Source organism: Triturus cristatus, chromosome 3_1, assembly GCF_964204655.1.
Source record: "Triturus cristatus chromosome 3_1, aTriCri1.1, whole genome shotgun sequence".
NCBI lineage: Eukaryota > Metazoa > Chordata > Amphibia > Caudata > Salamandridae > Triturus > Triturus cristatus.
In genome coordinates, this window is record NC_140583.1 from 487,471,420 (window position 1) to 487,497,756 (window position 26,337).

The 26,337-nt window shown below is 47.8% G+C and overlaps 1 protein-coding gene across 10 annotated transcripts in view; it reads right to left on the minus strand.

Moving 5' to 3' along the window:
- TP53BP1 (tumor protein p53 binding protein 1) overlaps nucleotides 1–26,337 on the minus strand; it is a 956,094-nt gene that overhangs the window by 672,649 nt on the left and 257,108 nt on the right. For all 10 annotated transcript variants that reach the window (XM_085644315.1, XM_085644316.1, XM_085644314.1 and 7 more), the window contains one exon: nucleotides 24,941–25,143. In XM_085644315.1, the coding sequence (XP_085500441.1) occupies nucleotides 24,941–25,143 (203 nt within the window). The remainder of the gene's footprint in view (nucleotides 1–24,940; nucleotides 25,144–26,337) is intronic.

Genomic DNA, 26,337 nt, shown 5'->3' on the forward strand with positions numbered 1-26,337 from the left:
CGCTGCACAATCCTGGTCGTTGTGCTCTGGGGAGAGACACAAATTATAGACCGGGTGCAGATCATTGTGCAGGTATTTGGTTTTGCACTGAAGCCACCTTCAAGATGGGGTCTGATCCATTACTCCTCCCAGAACATTCTCTGCTTTGGGTGGAAGGGGCTGAGTAGTCGGGGAGATGGTTCCTTGTCACTGATGTCTTGACAGCGTCGAGGGATGAATTCTCGATGAAAGAATTAGCTTCTCTGGGTCTGTAAGGCCTCAAGAAAGGGCATCAAAAGGGAGCTTTAATGACCACGTCCAAGCCTGATGGTGGAGAAAAGGAAAATGCTACTTACCAGTATGCATCTGTTCTTGGCATGTAGAGCTGCAGATCCACACACTATGCATAGATCGCCATCTGGTGTTGGGCCCGGATGTTTGCACTTGTTTTTGTCTTGGAAAAGTCTTTGGAAGTCACAAGATTGGTGACTCCTCCTTTGGATGATAGTGCACATGGGTACCGGCTCCATCTTCAGATTGTTTTTCGCCAACAGGGAAATAATGGTGTTTTGTGAGAAACAGATAAGATGCCCATGTATGCTGTATCTAAATAAGATAGTACTGGAATAGATAAAGGTAGCCAGGGAGGTGGGTGGACGTGTGTGGATATGCAGCTCTACATGCCAAGAACAGATGCATAGTGGTAAGTAGCATTTTCTGTTCGAGGCATATGAGCTGCAGATCACACACTATGCATAGATTGTATAGCAGTACCCATCCCTAGCAGCAACCACCAGTATCTGTTGCAGTAGGTTGAAATAGTGTTTTAAGTACAGCCTGGCCCACACTAGCTTGCTGTTTAGATTGCACATCTACACAATAGTGCTTTGTGAATGTGTGCGGAGTAGACCATGTAGCTGCTTTGCAGAGCTCATCTAGGGGAATGTTCCCTAAAAATGCCATTGAAGCCCCTATCTTTCGTGTAGAGTGGGCTTTAGGAGGAACAGATAATGTACATTTTGCTTTGTGATAGCAAATGTGTATGCATTTGACAATCCACCTTGCTATCCCAGACTTTGATATGGGGTTGCCTTTATGTGGTGGTGAGAATGACACGTTCTAGTTTAGTGTTGCGAAAATGTTTTGTTCTTTAAATATAATAAAGCAGTGCTCTTTTAACATCGAGAGTGTGAAGAGCTCTTTCTGCAACTGCCTCTGGTTGCAAGAAAAACACTGGCAGTTCTACAGACTGGTTGCGATGGAAGGGAGAAATAACTTTAGGAAGGAATTTTGGATTAGTTCTGAGAACCACTTTGTTATGATGTAGTTGTAAAAATAGTTCTTGGATAGTGAGTGCCTGTAGCTCACTGACTCTTCTAAGGGAAGTAATGGCCACTAGGAAAGTGACTTTGCATGTTAGAAATTGTAGCTCGCATTTGTGCAGAGGTTCGAATGGAGGGCCCATTAGTCTTGTGAGAACAATGTTCAAATTCCACTTAGGTGATGGCGGAACGCTGGGAGGAATTATTCTTTTGAGGCCTTCCATAAACGCTATTTTGTAAATAGGCTGCTATGGCAGCGAGGTGTAATCCAATAGATGTGTATGCTAAGTTACACCTGTGGAGATGCAGTAGATAATCTATGGTGTGTTGAATAGACACATCTAAAGGATTGATGTTGTTGTTGTGACAATGTATCGCAAATCTTTTCCACTTGGCTGCATAGCAGGCTCTAGTGGTGGGGCGTCTAGCCTCTCTGATAACATTCATACAGTCAGGGGGAAGGTTAAGGTAACCACATTCTAGGACCTCAGGAGCCAGATCGCTAGGTTGAGCTGTGCTGGGTCCGGGTGTCTGATCTCTCCACGGTTCTGGGTTAAGAGACGTGGGGAAAGGTGTAGTTTTTGGTGCGGGACTACAGATAGTTCCAGTAATGTGGTGTACCACGGTTGTCTGGCCCATATTGGAGCAACTAGGAGGAGAGCCAGTGAATGTTGCTGAAGTTTGCGCATGACCAGTGGAATAGGCGGAAAAGCGTATGCAAATCTGCCTAACCAATTCATCCATATCGCATTGCCTTTGGACAATGGGTGTGGGTATCTGGCGGCGAAGCTTGGGCATTTGGTGTTTTCGTGTGTGGCGAAGAGATCGATCTCTGGTTTCCCCCACATGTGGAAAAACGGTTGAAGAACTTGTGGATGAAGTTACCACTCGTGAATCTGTTGCGTTTGACGGCTTAACAGATCGGCTATATTGTTCTGGACTCCCGGGACATGTTGGGCTAGGAGAAAAATGTCCTGAGGAATAGCCCATCTCCATATGCTTTGTCCTAGTTGCGAAAGCTGTAGGGAGTGTGTCCCGCCTTGCTTCTGTATGTAGTACATGGCTGTCATGTTGTCGGTGCGGACTAGGACAGCCTTACCTGATATGTGTTTTTGGAATGACTTGAAGGCCAGGAATATGGCTAGTAATTCCAGTGGATTAATGTGGAGTATCTTTTGGCGAGGAGTCCACCTGCCCTGCATGGTGTGATGTAATAGATGAGCTCCCCAGCCGGAGAGCGATGCGTCCGCTGTTAGCACAATCTGTGGAACTGGCTGGATGAACGGTCGCCCTTTGGAAAGGTTCTTGGTGTTCCACCATTGCAGAGACCGATGAGTGCGGCCGTCCACCAACACCAGATCTGTCAGCTGACCCTGAGCCTGGTTCCACTGACGTGCTAAGCATTCCTGCAAAGGGCGCATCTGGAGTCTTGCGTGAGGTACTATAATTATGCAAGAGGCCATCATCCCTATGAGTTGCATGAACACTCGAGCTGGAAGAGAGTGTTGCGGCTGACATTTGGTTGAGGGCTTGTATGCTTGCTATCCTGGCTGGACTGGGATATGCAAGTGCTTTTGAGGTGTCTATTGTGGTACCTGGGTACTATTGTATGTGGGATGGTTGTAGGTGAGACTTTGCGTGTTTTACTGTGAACCCCATGTTGTGGAGTAGCTGGATTGTGGTGCGAGTGTGATGTACACACTGATTGTATGAGTCGGCTTTTATGAGCCAATCATCCAAGCACGGGAAGACGTGAATGTGCTGTCTTCTTGTATGAGCTGCGACTACTGCCAGACACTTGGTGAATACTCTGGGTGCTGTGGTGACTTTGAAAGGGAGTACCTTGAATTGGTAATGTTGACCGTCCACTACAAACCTGAGATATTTCCTGTGAGAGGTGTGAATAGGAATATGAAAGTAGGCGTCCTTGAGATCTAAAGTGGCCAGGAAGTTGCCTTGTGAGAGAAGAGGAAGGACCTGTTGAAGTGTGACCATGTGAAAATGGTCTGAGTGTATGTACAGGTTTAGGGGTCTGAGGTCTAGTACAGGTCTCAGAGAACGTTCTTCTTTGGAATGAGAAAGTAAAGGGAGTAAACTCCTGTGTTTTGCTGATGCAGTGGAACTGGTTCTATTGCATGTTTTTGTAGGAGGGAGATTACCTCCTGCTTTATCAGCGATAAGTGTTCTGGTGACATTTGGCGGTGTCTGGGTGGCATGTTTGGGGGGATAGATGCGAGTTCTAGACAGTAACCTGACTGAAGGAGTAGTTTCTTTTCTGTAACTCCAGACAGGTGGGTGAGATAAATAGTTCTGTAGTAGGGGATCTCTGTGCATAGTCATAATCTAGTGAATAGTCCCACCCATGTGCGTGGACCCCGGAGCAAAAAAAAATAATCTCTAAAAGGTGACAAATCATGCAGACCTGCATGCACCTTTAAGAGAGAATTTAATTTAAAGACAGATAATGCAGCCTATACCCACAGGCTGCACTGTCCAGTACTTCAACTAGAATTCCACCAACATCCACAAACAGCACTGCCTGTCTAGTTTTTCTCCACATAGGAAAAAACCCTGCCTCTACCAGCAAAAGCCTCTGGAATAATAGAGAGGAAGGAGTGGACAGACAAGCCCCATAGGCTGTCATTATGTGGCTTAGAACAGGATACTGTGCCTTTAAGAAAACTTTCCAGATTTCCAGAACTTTCCCCAGTATCCCAGAATGCCCAGCAGGTCCCATTTACTTTCAGTTCTTTTTGAAGGCGTAGCACGCCAGACCTGTAGCATTCTTCATATGAATAAATATCTCTCCACCGGGGAGGAGGGCGGGCGCTTATGACTATAACAGAGATACCCCTACTACAGAACTGGAGTTACAGAAAAGAAACTACTCCTTCTGTAGTAGGGGATCTCTGTGTATAGTCATAATCTAGTAAATAGAATGGCAAGCCCATCCCCACAGAACAGCAGCGGTGGAGAACAAACAAGACAAACCCACTACTGTGCGAACAAATTTCGCAGCGAAGCCTGCCCAAACTGAGCATCTGCCCTGGCATCCGAGTTCAGACAGTAATGCGCAGCAAAGGTATGGACCGACTTCCAAGTGGCCGCCTTGCAGATTTCCGCAATAGGAACATTACGCAGCAAAGCCGTCGTGGCAGCTTTGCCCCTGGTGGAATGAGCCTTAGGTTTACCCCCTTAGGTCTTATTAGCTTTTTGATAACACAATTGTATGCAGGACACAATCCACCTAGAAATGGACTGCTTAGAGGTCGCAAGACCAGTCCTGACTGATCCATAATTAACAAACAGTTGGTCAGACCTACGAATATCCTTGGTCTTATCCAGATAAAATTTCAACACCCTCCGAACATCCAGGGAATGGAGAGACCTTTCCGCTGGCGAAGAGGGATTCTGAAAGAACGTAGGTAAAGTTATGGTCTGGTTGACATGAAAATCAGAGATAACCTTAGGAAGAAATTTAGGGTGAGTACGCATCACAACCTTAGCAGCATGAAATACAGTATAAGGTTCTTGACAACATAATGCCTGAAGTTCACTCACCCTGCGGGCCGATGTAATGGCCACTAGGAACGCCGCCTTCCAGGATAGGTGCTGCAATGAAGCCTTGTGAATGGGTTCAAAAGGCTCCTTCATCAGTCTGGACAGCACCACATTCAAGTCCCCGGAAGGCGAGGGAAGTCTGACGGGAGGAAACACTTTCTTCAAGCCTTCCAAAAAATCCTTGACCACAGGGATCTGAAAGAAGGAAGTCTGTGAAGGGCATTTCCTGTAAGCAGTCAAAGCAGCCAGATGAACCTTAATGGAATGGAAATTAAGGCCAGACTGCGCCAGATGTAAAAGGTACGGAAGGATGACATCTTCCTTACATGTTGTCGGGTCAAAGTTCTTGGACTTACACCAGATACAGAACCTCTTCCACTTGTAAGCATAGGATGTCCTAGTGGAAGGTCGTTGAGACTCCTTCAGTATGTCCATACAATCGTTTGGTAGATTCAGATGGCCATATTGCACTATTTCAGGAGCCATGCCGCCAAACTCAAAGACGAGAGGTTGGGGTGCACCATCCGCCCCCCGAACTTCGTGAGAAGGTCCGGCCTGCACGGCAACCGCATGTGAGGAAGGAGAGACCGGTGAAGAAGGTCCGTGAACCACCACTGCCTGGGCCACTCCGGGGCGATCAGGATCATCCGCGCCCTGGACTGGGACAGCTTGATGAGCACCGCCGGAATCAGGGGAATGGGTGGAAAAGCGTACAGAAAGCTGTTCGACCAATCGATCCATAGCGCATTCCCCAGCGTCCCCCGCTGGTAGTACCTGGATGCGAAGTCTCGGCATTTGCTGTTTTCGGCGGTGGCGAACAGATCTACGTCTGGAGTCCCCCACCTTGCGAAGACTTCTCCTAGTACTTCGTCGTTTATGACCCATTCGTGGTTTTCCTGCATCAGCCTGCTCAAGGCGTCCGCCTGAGCATTCTGCACCCCTGGCAGATGCGTGGCCGTAATAGTCAGTCCTCGGGCCAGCAGCCAGCGCCAGATCGCCTGCGCCTCCTGCGACAGAGTGCGCGATCTCGACCCCCCCTGCTTGTTGAGGTAATACATCGTGGTTGTATTGTCCGTCTGTATCAGCAGCGAGTTGGTCTGGAAGGACGGAAGGAAGGCCTTCAGTGCCAGGAAGACAGATCAGATTAGAAACCAGCATGCCTTTGTGCAATGTCTCCAAGAAGTCCTCCTCCTTGTCCCGGGGCACCATGTCCGCATACTGCTGCAGGGACTCCCACAGGGCCCGGTCGTAACGGCCCAACAAAGCCCCTGCACTCGCTGCCTTCATGGTGGTGGCGGCGGTCCCACACACCTTCCTGCCCGCAGAGTCCAGCCAGCGGCTTTCCTTGTCCGGCGGGACCGTCGACGAAGGGGCGGTCGCATGTTGCTTCCTCGCCGCCGTCACGATGACCGAATCCGGCTTCGGGTCCACTCTCAAAAAGGTAGGGTCCGACTCCGGGGCCCTATACTTTTTCATGAGCCTGGAGGGGGCGGCCTTCGTCGTTGCGGGAGTGAGGAACAGCTCCAACGCGGGTTCCACCAGTCCTGGTACAAGAGGCAGTAGAGGGCGAGACAGATGTTTCTTATGGAGCGTCTCGAATATCACGGACGTCGTGGGTGTTGGAACCGTCACCGTGATACCCAACTTTGCTGCCCCTCTCAACAGCACCTCCTGGAAAGAGACCAAATCGTCCACCGGAGACACCCTAGTCCCCGGTGAGTCCGACAGCGTCGGGGAAAAGTCTCTGGTCGAGGAGCGCGTGTGCGACCTGGACCTGTGCCTCCTACGGCGTCGTCCTGAGTCCGACGATGACCGTCCACGGCTCCGTGACCTTCTCCTCCTGTGAGAGCGGGAGCGCGACCTCTTCGGCTTCGGCCTGTCCGCTGGTCTAGCCGGGCCCGGCGACCGCGGGCGTCGTGGCTTCGGGGTTCCCTGCGGCGGAGTCGGGTACCTCGGAAGGGAAACCGACCGCGGGGGAACCGGCGGCGGTCCCACTGGAGTGCGTGGCAGCGACCGAGGTGGGGCGGCGGAGGCAGTGTCCACGGCTGTGGAGGCGGTGGAGGTGGCGGTGGCGGTGGTGGAGGCGGAGGCGGCGGCGTTGGTGGTGGTGGTGGTGGTGGTGGTGGTGGAGGAGTCGGAGGCGGTGGGAGGGAAGGAGGTGACGGAGGCATCCGAGGAGGCGTATACACCACAGAGTACACCGAGTCCGGCGAGTCTCTCTTCCTCGACGCCGACCTTCGCCTCGACGCCGACCTTCGCCTCGACGGCGACCTGTGCCTCGACGGCGACCTGTGCCTCGACGGCGACCTTCGCCTCGACGGCGACTTGTGCCTCGACGGCGACTTGTGCCTCGACGGCGACCTGTGCCTCGACGGCGACCTGTGCCTCGACGGCGACCTGTGCCTCGACGGCGATCTCCTCGACGGCGATCTCCTCGACCTCTAGCGTCTCAACGCCGATCTCCTCTTCGGAGGCGACGTCGACCGTCTCCTCTTCATTGACGGCGAACGGCGATCTCCCCTCGACGGCGAGCGCCGATGCCAGGTCCGATCTCGACGCCGACTGCTGGACGGAGCCGAGGACGGCGTCGTCGCCGACGACGCCGATGTAGTCGACGGCGGCCTATTCAAGTCCCTCGACGCCGATCGTCGACGCCGCTTCTCCCCAGAGCCCTGGGGGGACGGCGAACAGACGGTGGTCATCCTCCTCGACGTCGCTGTCGACGCCCTCGACGTCGACGGGGAGTGGGAGCGCTTACTGGTCTTCCTGCCCCTGGGGAGCCCCCCAGAGGCCTCAGTATGGGCCAAATCAGCCCCTCCAGACCCACCTGGTGCCTTCAGTCTTCTCTCCTCCAGAACTTGAAGCCTGATTTTCATTCTGTCCCTCAGGGTCCTGGCTGAGAACGAGTGGCAGATGGTACAGTCTTCAGGCACGTGGGACTGGGGAAGGCAACCTATACACACCTCGTGTGGATCAGTTTTAGCCTTCTTTCTACCACATTCCGGGCACTTGTCGAACAAGCCAGGCATGTTGACAGTACCAGCTACTAAGCACTTGAAAAAGTGACAAAAATACACAAAATCTCCAATAAACCCTTGAAAGAGGGAGAGCTCAATGCTCCAGGGTCCTGCTAGCAGGAGCCGGAAAAAAGAACTGAAAGTAAATGGGACCTGCTGGGCATTCTGGGATACTGGGGAAAGTTCTGGAAATCTGGAAAGTTTTCTTAAAGGCACAGTATCCTGTTCTAAGCCACATAATGGCAGCCTATGGGGCTTGTCTGTCCACTCCTTCCTCTCTATTATTCCAGAGGCTTTTGCTGGTAGAGGCAGGGTTTTTTCCTATGTGGAGAAAAACTAGACAGGCAGTGCTGTTTGTGGATGTTGGTGGAATTTTAGTTGACAGTGCAGCCTGTGGGTATAGGCTGCATTATCTGCCTTTAAATTAAATTCTCTCTTAAAGGTGCATGCAGGTCTGCATGATTTGTCACCTTTTAGAGATTTTTTATTGCTCCGGGGTCCACGCACATGGGCGGGACTATTCACTAGATTATGACTATGCACAGAGATCCCCTACTACAGAACTATTTATCTCACCCACCTGTCTGTGGTGAAGTTGTTCCAGACAGGAAGGAACTGTAGCAATCTTCCCCCGACCGGAGTGGAATGGTCTGGGGGGAGCGGAGGGAAGTCATTGGGTAGTGGTGGAGGTAGAGCGGGTATTGTTGGTCTTGCTACTGCCCTTGTTATAATTGCCACTGTAGCCTCCTCTTTGGTAACCTTTGGTGAATGTAGTATGGGTGGGAGTTTTGTAAGATGTAGATGGGTTGTCTGAGGAGTATCCTCTGGAGGTGCCCCTGTAAGAGGAGCGACAAAAGGAACGTCTGGGAGCTTGCGACTGCAAGGCTCCCATTGATTTAGCTGTGTCAGTGTCTTTCTTCATCTTTTCTAGAGATTAATCCATGGTAGGTCCGAACAAGTGTTGCTGGTCAAATGGCTGATTAACAATGGCAGTCTGGACCTGAAATGCGCAGCCAAGCATGTCTACGCAGCAGGACACTTGTGTTGATAACTCGTGAAGCGGTGTCTGCTATGTCTAGTGCGCAGCGGATGGAGGTGTTGGTAATAAGCTTACCCTCCTGTATTAGGTCGTTGGCCTTTTTTTTATATTTTTCTGGAAGATGCTGTAGTAGGGTCTCTAGCTCGCCATAATGAGCCCTATCATACCTCGCTAACAAAGATTGAGTGTTGCCGATACGCCATATGTTAGCTGCTTGTGACGCTGTGCGCTTACCAGAGGCGTCTAAGAGTTTAGACACTTTGTCGGGAGGTGGAGCATCTCCTGAGGTTTGAGAATTAGCCCTCTTTCTGGCATTGGATACTACAAAGGAGTCTAACGGTATTATATTTCTTTTCAATCCTGGGGTTAATAACTCTAGCGGTACAAAAGGGGGTGGTGATGGACGGAGCATCAGAACCAATCAAACACTCACACCCAGTCAACAGATCTGGGTTTGATCCATCACCGTTCTTTAGCCCACTCTGCCACCCCAGTTCAGACATGGCCATATGCAAATCAGTCTGACCCTGTGCCTCATGGGAACAGTCCAGCCCGAACTGCCAAGCCATGCCTTCCCTGGACCGGAAACAAGCTTCCTAGGACCAGTTCCTGGCATTTCAGCCGTCTTCAGCCAGGCTTGCTTGAATCCAGTGGCAAAGTGAGCAAGGGACTCACGTCTGAGCATACCCTGCCAACTTATGGCGAACAAAGCGGTACAAAAGGGAGTGGTGATGGACGGAGCATCAGAACCAATCAAACACTCACACCCAGTCAACAGATCTGGGTTTGATCCATCACCGTTCTTTAGCCCACTCTGCCACCCCAGTTCGGACATGGCCATATACAAATCAGTCTGACCCTGTGCCTCATGGGAACAGTCCAGCCCGAACTGCCAAGCCATGCCTTCCCTGGACCGGAAACAAGCTTCCTAGGACCGGTTTCCGGCATTTCAGCCGTCTTCAGCCAGGCTTGCTTGGGATATGAAAATGCACATCTTTAAAATCGAGTAACATTGTGTAGCCTCCCTCCCGCCAAAAGTAGCTTTTGTGTCGTTAGAAGGGTTACAGTGCAATTCAACTGCTTAATAAGGATTTTTTTCAGATATTTCAGATTCGGTATGGGTCTCCACTCTACCGAGTTCTTCTTGATGAGAAAATAGCTTGAATTGATCCCTATACTACATTGAGATTGGGCATTGGGTTGAGGGACCTTTCTAAAACATGGAAAGAATGCCTTTAGAAGAGACAGCTGTTGATGCACATTCCGCATGGGTGTTGTTACGGGTGTTACAGGTGGTTTTTGGGTAAATTTTAAAGTTTGTTGAAAGTGCACCACATCCAGAACGGTCTAGTCCGTGGTGACTAAAGCCCATTCTTCAAGAAAGGCAGCAATTCTTCCCCCAGTGCAGAGGGATGGGGGTTATTGGTAGCTGGTGCTGGAATCTAGTCATTGCTCTCTGGATTCATGACCTCTCTAGTGGCTGCCTCTTTTCTTAGTGTTTGGTGAGTGAGACTGTCGTAATCTTGAAATTTCTCTGTTCTGTGGATTGAAAGCTCTCCGTTAGGAGCAGAACTGCTGTTGCTAATGCAGGTGCTATGACTGACATAGTTTGTAGGAACTTCTAAATGGCTGGCAGCATCAGGAAAGGATTGCTTCCAAAATGCTTGAAGAGAATGATCTGGTTATTTGGGTCTCTAAGTCTGAACTGTACCATCAACGAGGCAGTCAAATAAAGATTTGCCATCAAATGACATGTCTATAACATGCTTTCGCACCTGTAATCGAAATGTGGGGCATCTAACCCGGTCTTACAGTGCAGCATTTTTGCACCCACCAAAGTAAGGTCTGGACACACCATAGACAATGATGTCATTCCAAACAGCGGTATGAAGGGTCATCTTGAAACCACTATGATTGATGTTGCCATTGATTCTCAAAGCAGCCGAAGGAGATCTGGGCGTGCTGCAGACGTTGGTGCCAATCTTGCAGGCAAAGACAATGGAGCGACAACAGGCATTGTTACTGTCGCTCTACTTTAAGGCCGGATATGTCAAATTAAGAATCCTGTGTCATACAAAGTAAAACTCTCAACAGCTCACAATCATGCTTGTCCTTGTCTCACTGAACTACTAGTCTCTTATGCAATCCCTAAGGAACTTGCAAATTATTATTTTCACAAAAACTTATTTTTACTTAAGATTCAGATTCATTCCATTTCTTGCACTTTATGTCAAGTATTGGGTGAAGTCTTCATTTGTATATGATCAGAAACTAAAATGGAGCCATTCCTTGTATTTTCTAAAGTATTCCCAAACCCAGAAGGCTTTTTTATTTTGCTGATGTAACTTCCTGGCAAGATCACAGCCTTGCTACCAAGTCTTGCCCCTACTTTTTCTCTTTGGGATTCTTGGTCTCTGTTAACCTGTCATGGAGTTACTTTGCACAAGTTCTGATCTTGACTGTGCAGTCCTGTGATCAACTTGAGTTATCTCGCATCATTTCGGACTACTCCATTCTGCAAGGAGGTTTTTTATTCTGCAAGGCTATTAACTGCCTTATGGAACTGCTTTCTGATGAACACCTATTGCATTTCATGTGTTCTATTCCTGAGATGACATTACTACAGGAAAGAGTCGCCTATACATCTAGCAATCAAAAAAGCACAAGAATAAGCATCCATTGCATCCATCTCTCAACAATACTGATAGAATCTGACATTACATAAATCTATTAAAGCATGAATGACATGGGCAAAAGCTCTTGATCCTTCTATTAGTATGGAAATAGCCTCCTTTTATGCTACTTGAATGGGCTCATGCTAAAAATAAATATCACAAATATTTTTATGTTAACTATTAATGTAAGTTAGTTTTATGTACTTTAAATGTATAACAAAATAAAACATGTTGCAACACTATTAATTTTGAATTCAACAATGGAAATATATTAAATGTAATTTTTTTTTCAGAAGTTTAAAATAAAAAAAACATCACTGTACATCATTAAAATGAATTTAATTATCTTAATAAAACACATTGCTGCATTGTTTTGAAGGGTGAAATACGTAATTATAATTAAATTAATCAAATGTGCACAATTTTTATATTTTTTGAAAAATAAACTATATTTATTTATATTTTTAACTATTTTAAAGAATTTATCTTCACTTAAAACTGTTGCCTATGGGGTTTTATTTTAAGTTCTACCTACATTATTTTCTATGGAAGCATGTTGGCCATGTGTAGTACAGGACCTACAACTGGTTGTTTTATTTTTGGTAGCAACTTACAAACGGAGTTTGTAAATATCAAAAAGTGTAAACTCACTCAAACGTGCAAGTTACCTTTGTGAATCAGACGCACACTGTTTTGTAGTTATTTCTATGAGTAATTATTCTCTAAACTGCTCAGAATGTACTAGAGGCTCCCAATTCGACTCTGTGAGTCTACACTACCTCGTTGTGTGTGTTCTCCCCCTTCGCTGTGCTGTCTGCACACTGTTAAACACTTACCTGGGACTTTGACGTGCCCACATGGTTACACACAGCACACCCTAAAAGTACAAAATAAATAAAGATAATAGACACATAAATAGGGCACGTTTCCATAGGAAATTTATTTTTTGGTTTGCTAATGACTTTGGTGCCATTTGACGAATCTTCACGAAAACTTTCCCACTCATCCACCTCAGCTTCCTCTGGAACGTTTAGGGGTGATCCATCCAAGGGGGGGGGGGCCTAAAAATGTTTTATTTTCATGCAGTTTTTCAGAGGCAAATTAGACATGGCTGAACAGAATTATACCAAGTTTGGCAGAAAGCTAGTTCTCGATTTAGACAGCATGCTTTTGTGTTTTGGTTTAAATCTGTTCAGCAGTTTGGAGAAATTAAAGTTCAAAATGTACATATATATAGCAAAGCGGATCCACCGCGGATGGTCTAGGGATCCTCCTGCATTATGATTGGTTGGCCACCATTAACCACAGTGGATACGCAAAGTTAACCACGTGTTGTAACTGGTTGGCAACCTGAAGGAAAATTTGGGGCCGCCATCTTAGGCCTTGGTACCGGAGTCCTAGAAAATACAATTAAATACAATATAAGGGGGAGGTAGAAGTACCCTGACCTATTGGGATCTTCGGTGGGCTCCCTCTGGAGTCAAAATAGATTTGAATTTTCTTTCATGATTCCATGCATCTACTGTGATGCCCAGATTGGAGAATCGTGGTGGATCAGAGGTGCAACAAAAAAAAAAAAAAAAAAAAAAAGAGGTTGGGCACCGAAGCCCATGTTGCGAACGACTGAAGGCTGTTCGCAACAAGGAGTTGGGCACTGCGCCTGCACCCAACTCTCCGCTGGGCACGGCAACGGAAATCTTACTTTAGGTTAAAAAAAAAATATCGAATTTCACTGAAATAAAAAACAAAGAATAAAGTGACTATATATTCAGGAATTAAAATAACATCTTCATTTACATTTTTTCAAGAAAAAAATGAAATTCACTGGCAAACAAAAGGTTAAAATGATGTTATAGTTAGGTTAAAATGTCAGCTCAAACAACATTTTAACTAACGTCAGGGAACAAGTTATAGTTACTTGAGATAACTGTAATTTCAGTGGTTTTCCTAAGAGAGAGAGATAGATATATATATATATATATATATATATATATATATATATATATATATTATTTTTTTTCAAAAACGCTCCTTCCGACTGCTTTGGGACCCGCGGGAGGTGGCGCACACGCCGGCGGAGCACGCCGGAAAGTAGTCCTCTATTCAACAAAGTCAATTACGTGCGCTCTCGGTGCCAAAGATTCCAACAGATCAGATGATGCAGCAAAGGGTGTTTATTCACAACGCGTTTCAACTACAAGAGTCTTGATCACGTGAATAATTGTGCTTACACTGGTGTCTAAATAAAGTGTTTGACTGTGGATATAGAGAAAGGACAACATCAATGTGCACAGTACAAACATGGCAGACATCTTTGAACGGTCTGCACCAGTAATGTTGCTAAATGCAATTAAATTAACACATATAAAGGCTGCATATGCATTCCTAATCCAATGACAGACATCTTCAACAAAAAATAATCTGATGAATCAAATATATATATATTCCGATGTTTTTTTTTCATTGAAGATATCAATACAAACAACAGCAACATTGTTCTCACAGGCCACGTCAGCAGAGAACAAGCAGATTGTTTAGATGTCAGGATTGACATCATAAATAACAAAATGCGGACCACTCTTTTCAGAAAGATCACGGCAGGTAACAGTATCCTCCACGCCCTCAGCAGCCATCCAGAGACTCTGAAGTGGAGCATTCCGTTTGGAGAGCTGCTGAGGGCTAAGAGGAACTGTAATACTGACGATGCCTATCAACAAGTCAGTAAGGATATGTTGGACCGTTTCAGGATCAGAGGTTACCCTAACGAACAAGTTACTTACCTTCGGTAACGCTTTTTCTGGTGGATACAGTATCTGCCTGTGGATTCCTCACCTTGTGAATATCCCCTGCGCCAGCATTCCACAGAACTTTTCTTCCCCAGCACTCCACGTCGACGTGGGCGACGTCATAATGCATCGGCTCCGCTCGCGACTCCGTTCGACGTCACCGGAGCCATAAGAAGCCCACGTCGGCGTGATGACGTCAGTTCCACCCATTTTTTCCCCGTGCCTTCGAGGCGAACAGGTGGACTAACGACAGACTCAAAGTATACAATAAACCAATACATATACATAATATGCAAAGGAAAGGAATGCAAAGAAAAACAAGCATTTCCTACAACTGTACCATACAGCAAAAACACATATCTACAAGACCTTTTTCATGGTATATGAAGGTGGACAACGGGGAGGCGGGTGGGCCAGTGAGGAATCCACAGGCAGATACTGTATCCACCAGAAAAAGCGTTACCGAAGGTAAGTAACTTGTTCTTCTGATGGATACATCTGCCAGTGGATTCCTCACCTTGTGAATAGATTCCCACAGCAGTCCCCACTCCCGGAGGAGGGTGTCCACCTTCCTATACCAGAAAATCCTGTAACACAGAGCGCGCGAAGTGGCCCTCCCTCCTCATCTCAGAGTCCAAGCAATAATGCTTTGCGAACGTATGGAGGGAGGCCCAAGTCGCGGCTTTACAAATATCCGCCACAGGAACACCCCGGGCCAAAGCAGAGGTAGAAGACTTGGCTCTAGTTGAATGAGCTCCAATGCCCTCAGGAGGGGTCTTACCAGCCAGGACGTAGCAGATCTTGATGGCAAGGATGATCCATCTCGACATCATTGTCCATACGAAAGTCTTTCGTTCTGTCCAAGTAAAAGCTGACAGCTCTCTTTGGGTCCAAGCGATGAAGCCTTTCCTCCTCTTTGGAAGGATGAGGAGGAGGATAGAAAACAGGGAGAGTAATGGACTGCCCCAAATGATACTGAGTGACAACTTTTGGCAGGAAGGCAACCCTGGCCCTCAGAACCATCCTTTCAGCATGTAAGGTAAGAAAAGGAGGTTTGGAACTAAGAGCTTGAAGCTCACTCACCCTCCTTGCCGAGGTTATGGCTACAAGAAAAACCACCTTAAAGGACAACAGCCTCAAAGGACAACTATGAAGAGGCTCAAATGGGGACCCCATTAGAAAGGTTAAAACAAGATTAAGGTCCCACTGAGGCATTACATAAGGAGTGGGAGGAAACATGTTTCTAAGGCCCTTGATGAACCTCAGAACAACCGGGGATTTAAACAGCGATGGTTGATCTGGAAGGCACAGAAAAGCCGATAAGGCCGAAAGATAGCCCTTGACTGTGGCAACAGCAAAGCCCTGCTGAGCCAAGGAAAGAGCAAACTGGAGCACATTGGAAAGATGAGCCTTTAAAGGGTCAATGGATCTCTCTCCACACCATTTTACAAATTTTGACCACCTGTAGGAGTAAATGGACTTGGTGGAGTGTCGCCTGGCCGATAAAATAACGTCCACCACATCAGGTGGGAGAGAGAAGGAACTCAGGTTGCCCCGTTCAATCTCCAGGCATGAAGGTGTAAGCTCTGGAGGTGGGGGTGTAGAACCTGCCCCTCCGACTGCGAGAGGAGGTCTGCCCTCAGAGGGAGACGGAGCGGAGGGCACGAGGATAGGTGGAGAAGATCTGTATACCACACCCTTCTTGGCCAATCCGGGGCGACCAAAATGACTTGGGCCCGGTCTTGGCGAATCTTCCTCAGAACCCGAGGAATCAAGGGTATGGGAGGAAACGCGTAAAGGAGTCGTGAGCCCCAACTCAACTGAAACGCGTCCCCCAACGCCCCCTGCATCGGATACTGGAGACTGCAGAATGACGGACAGTGCGCGTTCTCGGAAGTGGCAAACAGATCCACCCGAGGAGTCCCCCACGTCCGAAAGACGTGACGAACCACCTCCGGATGGAGCCTCCACTCGTGGTCGGCGGAGAACTGCCGACTGAGACTGTCCGCACGTACGTTCAGCACCCCGGCCAGATGATTTGCCATCAGACAAATCTGATGGTCCTGAACCCAAGACCATAGACGTAAGGCCTCTCTGCATAGACAAAGAGACCCTACCCCTCCCTGTTTGTTGACATACCACATCGCGGTCGTGTTGTCCGTCAGGACTTGAACAGACTGACCGCGAAGGGAAGGGAGGAAGGCCTTGAGCGCCAAACGAATCGCCCGCAATTCCAGAAGGTTGATGTGAAGCAACCTTTCCTCTGGAGACCAAAGACCCTTGATCTCCAGATCCCCCAGATGAGCACCCCACCCTAGGGTGGATGCATCCGTTATCACTGTGGCCACCGATGGAGGAAGATGAAAGGGCTTTCCTTGAGACAGGTTGCCCTCCACGCTCCACCAAGACAGATCCGCCGCAGCTTCTCTGGAGATCCTGATCGACTCCCTGAGATCTCCGTTGTGCTGATACCACTGCTTGCGGAGGCACCACTGGAGCGCCCTCATGTGCCAGCGTGCATGGTTGACCAACAGAATGCAGGAAGCGAACAGACCGAGCAGGCGAAGGACCTTCAGAACTGGAACAACCGCTCCATTGTGGAATAAAGGGACCATCGCCTGAATGTCGAGAATCCTTTGAGGAGGAGGGAATGCTCGACACACAGTAGTGTCCAGTACCGCCCCTATGAACAGGTTGCGTTGAGAGGGCACCAGGTGAGATTTGGGCACATTGATTGAAAAACCCAAGTCGAATAACAGCTGAGATGTTACCTGCAGATGACGCTGCACCATCTCTGGGGACTCTGCCTTCAGAAGCCAGTCGTCCAGGTAGGGGAAAACCGGAATCCCCGACCTCCTGAGATGAGCAGCCACCACTGCCATCACCTTCGTGAAGACTCGAGGTGCGGTAGTAAGACCAAACGGGAGGACCACAAACTGGTAGTGTTGCGACCCAACCGTAAAACGGAGATACTTCCTGTGCGACTTCAGGATTGGGACATGAAAGTACGCGTCCTGCAAGTCGAGCAACACCATCCAGTCTCCTTGCTGCAACGCTTGAAGAACCTGCGCAAGGGTCAGCATCTTGAATTTCTCCTGCTTCAGGTAAAAGTTCAAGATTCTGAGGTCCAGGATTGGACGCAATCTGCCGTCCTTTTTGGGAATCAGGAAATAACGGGAGTAGCATCCCTGACCCCTTTCCAGCTCCGGAACCACCTCTATTGCACCCTTCTGAAGCAAGGCTAGAACTTCTTTCTGCAGGAGAAGCAGATGGTCGTCCGAGCAATAACCTTGGCAAGGAGGGTAAGGGGGAGGAAACTCCCGAAAGGGAAGGGCGTACCCAGTCTCTACGAGGTTCAAAACCCAAAGGTCTGTTGTAACAGATTTCCAACCCCGTAGAAAGTAGGACACCCGACCCCCCACAGGTCTTACATGATCCGGGATGGGGGATCTAGGGCTGCTTCCCTGATGCCTCATTGGGAGTAGAGGAGGAGGAGGAAGAAGAGGGGTTGCGTCCAGAACCTCTCCGACCCCTTTGCCTCCCTCTATAGGATTTATAGAGGGGATTCTGCTGTTGCTGCTGCTGTTGGGGCTGCCGGTAAGAGCGAAAAGACGATCTCCCAAAACCCCTAAACTTTCGAAAAGACGAACCCCTAGCAGGAGCTTGCAGTCCCAAGGATTTTGCAGTCAACCTGCTGTCCTTAAATCGCTGCAGGGCAGAGTCCGCTTTCTCCCCAAACAGCTTCTGTCCGTCGAATGGCAGATCAACCAGCGTAGCTTGCACATCAGCTGAGAACCCAGAGGTACGGAGCCAAGCCTGCCTCCTTGCGGCAACAGACGACCCCATGATCCTTGCCACCGAGTCCGCAGTATCCAGCCCTGACTGGATAACTTGCCTGGCAGCCGCCTGAGTGTCCGCCACAACCTCCAAAAAGGACGACTTATCCCCCTCAGGCAACTTAGGGGCCAAAGACTTAATGGAGTCCATTAGTGCATGTACATAACGCCCCAGCAGGCATGTAGCATTAGTTGATTTTAACGCCACACTTCCTGTGGAAAAGGTCTTTTTGGCAGCCTGATCAACCTTTTTAGATTCCCTGTCAGCTGGAGACTGAGGGAAGGCACCCGAAGCATGCTTGGAACATGAAGCCTGCACAACCAAGCTGTCCGGAGATGGATGAGTTGACAAGAAGTCAGGATCCCCTGGTGCAACCTTGTACCTTCTTGCCACCTGTCTGCACACCGCCGGAGATGAAAGGGGTTTCTTCCACACCTCCAAGACCGGCTCCAAGATGGCCTCATTGAAAGGCAACAAAGGCTCTGATGTTGATGATGGAGAATGCAACACTTCTGTAAGCAAGTTGGATTTGTACTCCACAGAAGGCAGCTGCAAATCCAAAAGTTCTGCTGCCTTTTTGATCACTACATGATAGGGAGCCAATTCCTGAGGCGGAGAAGACCTGGCAGATGCATGCTCACACTCTGGGGTTGTATCCAACCCACTAGCTTCATCAATGCCTTCAAATTCATCTGAAGAAGAGTCGACCTCACCTTCTTCCACCTCTGTCCGATATCTCCCTTCCTCCAACACCCTCTGGGCCTCCCTCCTCGACCGGATCCGGGGAGCCGGCGTCGACGACGTCGGAGCCGGCGTCGACGACGTCGTACGCGGCGTCGGAGAAGCCAAAGGTACTGGAGTCGGCGGCGCCATAGGTGGAGTCGGCGGCGCCGGACGCGGCGCCGATGGAGTCGGCCTCGGCGTCGAGGAAGGCTCCAAAGTCCGCTGGTCCTTCCGAGGTCGATTCGGATCTCCAGACGGCACCGGAAACTGCCAAGAAGGCGCCATCGGCATAAAGGGGGCCTGAGCATACTGCTGCGGTACCCCCAGTGTAAAAGCCATCGAACCCACGGGACCAGTTGGTGCTCCGGATGGGTAGGCCGCCCTATTAAAAATGCCATATATAGCATTTAAGAAATTGGCAGAATCTGTACCTGGAGCCGGGAACTGAGGAAAAGGAACCGACCCTGTATCCCCTTGTGAAGTCTCCGGCGTCGGCTCCGCAGTATCTTCTACCGGAGCCTCAGACTCTTCAGGCACCGGAACAGACTCTTCTTGCTCCTGTTCATGCATGGAAGCATCCGACTCCACTCGAACCGGAGTCGATGCCTTAGACGGATCCGATGACCGCGTCGGGGACTGAGTCGGAGTCTGCTTCTTCGAAGGAGAACACCTCGGTGACTTCAAAGGTGAAGGAGAAGGAGACAAGCCTTTGCTCCGGCGTCGACGGGGTGAAGCCGACCTCGACTTCCTGGACCTCGAGGACCGACGTCGAGAAGAATGTTTCCTCTTCTTGTGGTGCTTCTTCGACCTCGAAGACTTCGAAGTCGATGACCCCCTCTTCGACTTCTCCTTTTTCCTCCCTCTCTTCTCCTCACCGATCTTCTTCATGAAGAGCTTAGTCTTCCTCTCCTTGAGTGCTTTCGGGTTCATGCTTCTACAGCATCCGCACTCCTCCATATCGTGTTCTGAAGAGAGGCACCATAAACAGTTCTGGTGTGGATCCGTCATCGTCATCAAACCTCCACATTCCCTACAGGGCTTAAATCCCGACTTTCTAGTCGAAGACATACTCGAATTAACAGAGTAAAACAGCTAAAGAGCACTGGAAAAAAAACGTTGCGCGTCGAAGGCGCGGAAAAAAGGGAACTGACGTCATCACGCCGACGTGGGCTTCTTATGGCTCCGGTGACGTCGAACGGAGTCGCGAGCGGAGCCGATGCATTATGACGTCGCCCACGTCGACGTGGAGTGCTGGGGAAGAAAAGTTCCGTGGAATGCTGGCGCAGGGGATATTCACAAGGTGAGGAATCCACTGGCAGATGTATCCATCAGAATGGGTGTTACTCAGAGCCAAAGACAGAGCTAATGGGATATCCAGATCCCTTACTTTAATGGACAAACCTGTACAGTCTACGACAGAGAATGATAACACTCGCGTTATCATGACATACAATGCTCATTCTGATAATATCAAGAAAATCTTGGTCACGAACTGGGATATTCTCAAGAGTGATCATACCATCGGTACCAGCATTCCCAATCGACCGAGTAGCACGTACAGGAAAGGGAGAAACATCAGAGACACGGTGGTACACAGTGATGTGACCACATATCCCATGAGACATGAACATGGCCTTAAGGGATTTTTCCCCTGCGGCCATTGTAAGGCGTGCAGGAACAGTACTTTTCTCAAGATGATCACCTATAACGGGGTAGATAAGACAATCAATCAATTCCTCACATGCAGCACCACGTTTGTAATTTATGTAATTGAATGCCCATGCAAACTCTGGTACATAGGCAGCACCACTCTTCAGGCAAAAAAAACGGGTACTGGTACACAGCAGGGCCATTACGCATGTAAGTGAGAAGTACCCAGTTGCACGCCACTTCAGAGACCAATAATAATAATATAATAATAAGGGAGTTTTATAAAGCGCTTGGTTACGCTCAGATGGCGTGTCCCCGCGCTAAAACAGAAGAACTCCCGCAGACTAGAACGTAAAGTCTGCACAGGTTACCGTGTATATAGGTATGTTTTTAGCTTCCTCCTGAAGCTAGGTTCAGATGACTCCAGACGGAGGTCCAAAGGTAGGGCATTCCAGCTCTTTGCCACCAGGTAGCGGAAAGATCTACCTCCCACGCGAGCCCGCCTTATCCTCGGGACCTTTAAAAGGCCTCCATGGGAGGAGCGAAGGGCGCGCGTGGGTACGTACCTGGTGATCAGGTTCTGGAGCGGTGTTGGCGCCTTCCCAGTAAGGATGCGGTGGCAGGTAGAGAGGGCCTTAAACTCGACCCTACTCCTCACTGGCAACCAGTGAAGAGTCCGAAGGGCAGTTTTGGAGGCCGATCTTTTGGGAAATTTTAGAATGAGGCCGGCTGCCGCATTCTGCAACACCTGAAGGCGATTTATTGCCTTGCTGGTTGCTCCCAGGTACAGCAAGTTGCCATAATCCAGGCGTGATGTCACAAGGGCGTGCACCAGCGTTCTACGGGCTGACATAGGAAGGAGATCTAAGACGTTCCGTATACTTTTCAGAACGCTGAAGCAGACACCCGCCACACGTCCTATCTGAGGTCCAAAGGACAGGTCAGCATCAAGCCAGACTCCAAGGTTCCGAACTTCTTGACAGGGTGTTGGAACCTCACCTAAGCATGGAGGCCACCACGCAGACGACTAGATAGATGGGTTCCCCCCCCACTACGAGCACCTCGGTCTTGCTGCCATTTAGTTTGAGGCAGTTGGTGGACATCCAGGCTGCAAGGTCTTGCATGCAGACTCTGAAACTGTCCACCGCAAGACCGGGCGCGCGAGAGGGAGATAACCAGCTGCGTGTCGTCGGCGTAGGACACTATGTGCAGACCATGGCCCTCAGCAATGGGGGCCACTGGGGAGACATATAGATTAAATAGGGTGGGGCTCAGGGACGATCCCTGGGGTACGCCCTGGCCCAATCCAATATCCCTGGAATAACATTCGCCCTGGCAGACCTGAAAGCTTTTCCCCGTCAGGAAGGACTGGATCCATGCGAGTGCAGCTCCAGATATCCCTCCACTATTCAGACACTGTAGCAAGGTGGTATGAGCTACAGTGTCGAATGCTGCACTCCGGTCCAATAGGATGAGGGCCATAGTATGACCCTCATCCACCCCCTGGCGTAGGGTCTCCACAGCCATCAGAAGCACTGATTCCGTTGAGTGGCGGGGACGGAAACCAAACTGGGTATCGTGTAGTAGGGCAACCTCTTCCACGAAATCCATCAGTTGCAGGTTTACTGTTTTTTCCGCCACTTTAGCCAGGTAAGGCAGAAGGGAGATCGGCCGGAGGTTCTCTAGCTTTTCAAAGCTAATGTTAGGTTTCTTCCTGAGAGGTAGAACCACCGCCTGTTTCCAGTCTTTGGGCACGGTCTTCGTGCTAAAAGACACATCCAGTAAGTGTCTGATATATGGTTCTAGTACCGCTAAGCTATCCGCTAGCCGTTTCGTCGTGGTGGGATCCCGCGGGTAACCAGACTTGACGGATCTGCAGATTTTTAGTAGGTCCTCTGGGGGCGGGGTGACAAAGTTGGTCAGTATATGTCTGTCCCCCCATTCCCTCGGGCTTGCCGCAAATTCAGTCCCAGCAATGGGATGACTAGCAAATGCCGAGTAGATTTTGGCTATCTTTCCGGCGAAGAAGTCCGCGATCCTGTCACCGGATTCCACCGAGCAGTCATCTGGAGCAATGGCTGGTTTCCCACTCAAGAGGGTTTTGTAGAGCAAGAAAAGCTCCTTCATCGAGTCACCAGCTTCACTAATTCTAATAGTGTAATATGCTGCTTTGGACTTCCTGATTAGCCCGTGATAAGTTCGCCTCTCAATTAGGTAGGCCTCCCTAGTTTCCTTAGAAGGAGCCCCCCGCCACTGTCTTTCGACACGCTTCAATGCTGTTTTCGTGACTCGTAGTTCATCACTGAACCACGGGGCAGTTTTTTGAAAGCGGCCACCCGATTTGGCGCGCGAAAGTGGGGCTGTACAATCAAGCGCCTCGTTGATACGCTTACATAGATTGATATTAGCCGTATACGCATCATCCCCCCCAACAATTTTCCGACCCCACATTGCTCAGATTTTTCATTCTAGAACAAATCATGAACAACCCCAGGGGAGGGAATAGGGTGTTGAGATTGAGGCAAAGGGAATCCAAATATATTGTGGATTATCAGACCAAGGATCCGGGGGGCCTCAATCAAGATGAAGAGTTGGCTATACATCTAAGAGAATAATGTGTCTATATCATGACATTCTACTTATGTTTACTTGGTGCTCTTGTTTTGAGCTTGTTTTATGCTGTTTTTCTTCTCTTTTCTTCTCTTTTCCTTTTCTCCTCTCCGTCCATTTCCAGCAATATGCACTAGAATAAGCACCGGCACTTGCGTTTTAAATACAAAAAAATAACACAGTCTGTTGCCCGTGAGAAAGGAGTGATTTGTAACTCCGAAACGCGTCGGACCTGGTGTTAATAAACACGCATTCTATTGTGGCCTCGGCTCCAGTGTTCTTTCGTCCCGTGAGGGGAAAGTGAGACGCAGCGGTATCGAGTGGATATATATATATATATATATATATATTCGATTCATCAGATTATTCTTTGTTGAAGATGTCTGTCATTGGATTAGGAATGCATATGCAGCCTTTAGATGTGTTAATTTAATTGCATTTAGCAACATTACTGGTGCAGACCGTTCAAAGATGTCTGCCATGTTTGTACCGTGCACATTGATGTTGTCCTTCCTCTATATCCACAGTCAAACACTTTATTTAGACACCAGTGTAAGCACAATTATTCACGTGATCAAGACTCTTGTAGTTGAAACGCGTTGTGAATAAACACCCTTTGCTGCATCATCTGATCTGTTGGAATCTTTGGCACTGAGAGCGCACGTAATTGACTTTGTTGAATATATATATATATATAAATATATATATATATATATATATATATATATATATATATTATGCTTCCAAACTGCTTCCCGGTTCCAAGTATGAAATATAGGAAAGTATTCTGTTAAATTGGCTTGTTTTTATATAAAATAGTTCTTTATCAAAATTATAAAAACAAGAGTATAAATTACAAAAATATATAAAAATGATTTGGACATAAACATGTATTTAGCCAGTTAATAGATAGCACGCATAATGATGAGGACATGTTAGCAACGGATGTTGGTTCTTTTATGCCTATATACGCTGTACCTTTTAATTTGAAAAAATCCAATGATAAAATGACTTTGAGAAAGGCTGGGTCCTACCAAAACACGTCAGGACGGACATCGCACTGTGAATAAATAAACTATTTACTTCTTTACCGGGAAGTGCCTACTTCTGCTCTTTTCGTCGGAGTTGTGAAGGAAGATACATCTATATAATACTTTTTTCCTATGGCCAATTTCCCATGTTTTAGGTGGGGAGCAGCGTCTTTATATGGAGCAATCTACAACACCACTGACTTTTCTGAAAACGATCACCTGAAATGTGTGTTATAATAGCAGATAGATATTTTGAGCACACAATTATCAAAGAGCCCTCCATTCGAGCTAGGAAAGCAATAAAGCATTTGCCATGTTTGCAGCAATGTTTTTAAATATAGGATTTGCTTCTGCTATTCATGACGCCCTGAAAAATAAAAAAACAAGCCTTTCAACATTTCAGGCACTCCATTGCAAATCTGGATAGGGAAAATGCATTCCAAGACAACTTGGAATAAGTAAAATTATTCTCTTTTCCAATGAAGCCTAAAATACAATACAGAAAATGTGTTATTAAATAACCTAGTTAGCGGTCTTTTTTCCAGTGTTTGGTTATCGGACAATAATGGAAAATGGCTTTGAAAATCAATCTCACACTGGTTAGACACTACTGCACTACATAAATGACCTACAATTTTGGTATGACCGTAAATAACACCCAAGTAAAAAAAGAGATATAATGAGCCCTCAAAAATGTAGGCAAGACTCACATGGGAAAACTGTGGCTGCGATGGCATATGAAACGAGCCAGTGACAAAGGCAGGTGTACTGTGACACACAGGTGTTGAGGCCTGAGGGAATGGTGGCAGTACTGCTGTAACTCGAGGCTGGTCAGTTTTCATGGGTTCATCTTTCTGCTCCCTCTGCGTCTCGCCAGTATTTTCCAGTGGTGCGGATGTATCCATCGGTTCGTCTGCATTAAAGAGTAAAGTCAAACTTGTCTGCGCACACTGAAACTTCAGAAATGAAATCAAAAAGAAGGATACCCCCAATGGCTAAATTCACATGTTAAGAATTTCCCTTTTTGGAGCAAGTCTAAACACGCAAAATATTAATGATCTACAAAATATGCTTGCTTAACATCCGATGACCAAGTAAATGGAGTTGGGATACCGAGTGCACTTTCAAATAAGCCACAAAGGGTGCTGAAAACACCAAGTCCCCTAAGTGCGTCTCCAATTTATGAGTTCACACATAACTACAGCAGCATGCAAAACGACATTTAAAACACACATATCTAATGAAAATGGGTCTAAAAAAGATTGTGGTTTAAGAGGTGGTTACATCCAAGAAAGTTCATTTGGCAATCTCTCCTAATCCTGCTATCTAAGTCCCTCATGAGATAGGGCACAACCAAAATACATAATTCAAAGTATCATCAAGGACTAATGAAATATATTTAATTACAAGGTTTTTCTTTTTAAAACAATATATACACATTCTGGACAGCTGTCAGAAAGATGCCTAGAACAAAACATGCAGCCTTAAGATACTGTAATAACCAAGGTGTGTGCAATGGAGTGTTTTAGTAGAATATAATACTAGAACAATTAAGACACTGTTTACCTTCCAGAGTTATTCTAAAAATCTACATTGACACCAGAAAAAGTAAAGTTATACATTTTAAGTAAAATATAGAATTCCTCTTTTATCAAACAAAGAGGCTGACCTTAATTGAAGAGATGATGCAGTACCGCTTGGCTCACAGCTGCATCCTCTCTTTGTGTAGATTGGAGACAGTAATGCCACTTAAAAGTGTGGGCACTCTTCCAAGTCGCAGCAAAGCAAATTTTCTCTAATGTTACTCCAGCGAACAGAGCTGCTGATGTAGAATCTGCCCTGGTGGAGTGTGCTTTAGTTCTTGCTGCTAAAGGCTTGTTAGACTTGTCATGGCAGAATTGAATCGCAGAAGAGACCCACCTGGCAACCGTGGCCTTAGTTACTGCTGTTCTTTCTCTGCCTTGTCCGTAGGCCACCAGCAGCTGATCTGCCTTTCTTATAGTCTTTGTTTTATGCAGGTAGAATTTTAAACACCTCTTAACATCCAAAGTGTGCAAAGCCCGTTCTGCTGGACTAGATGGGTTTGGATAAAAAGATTGAAGTATCA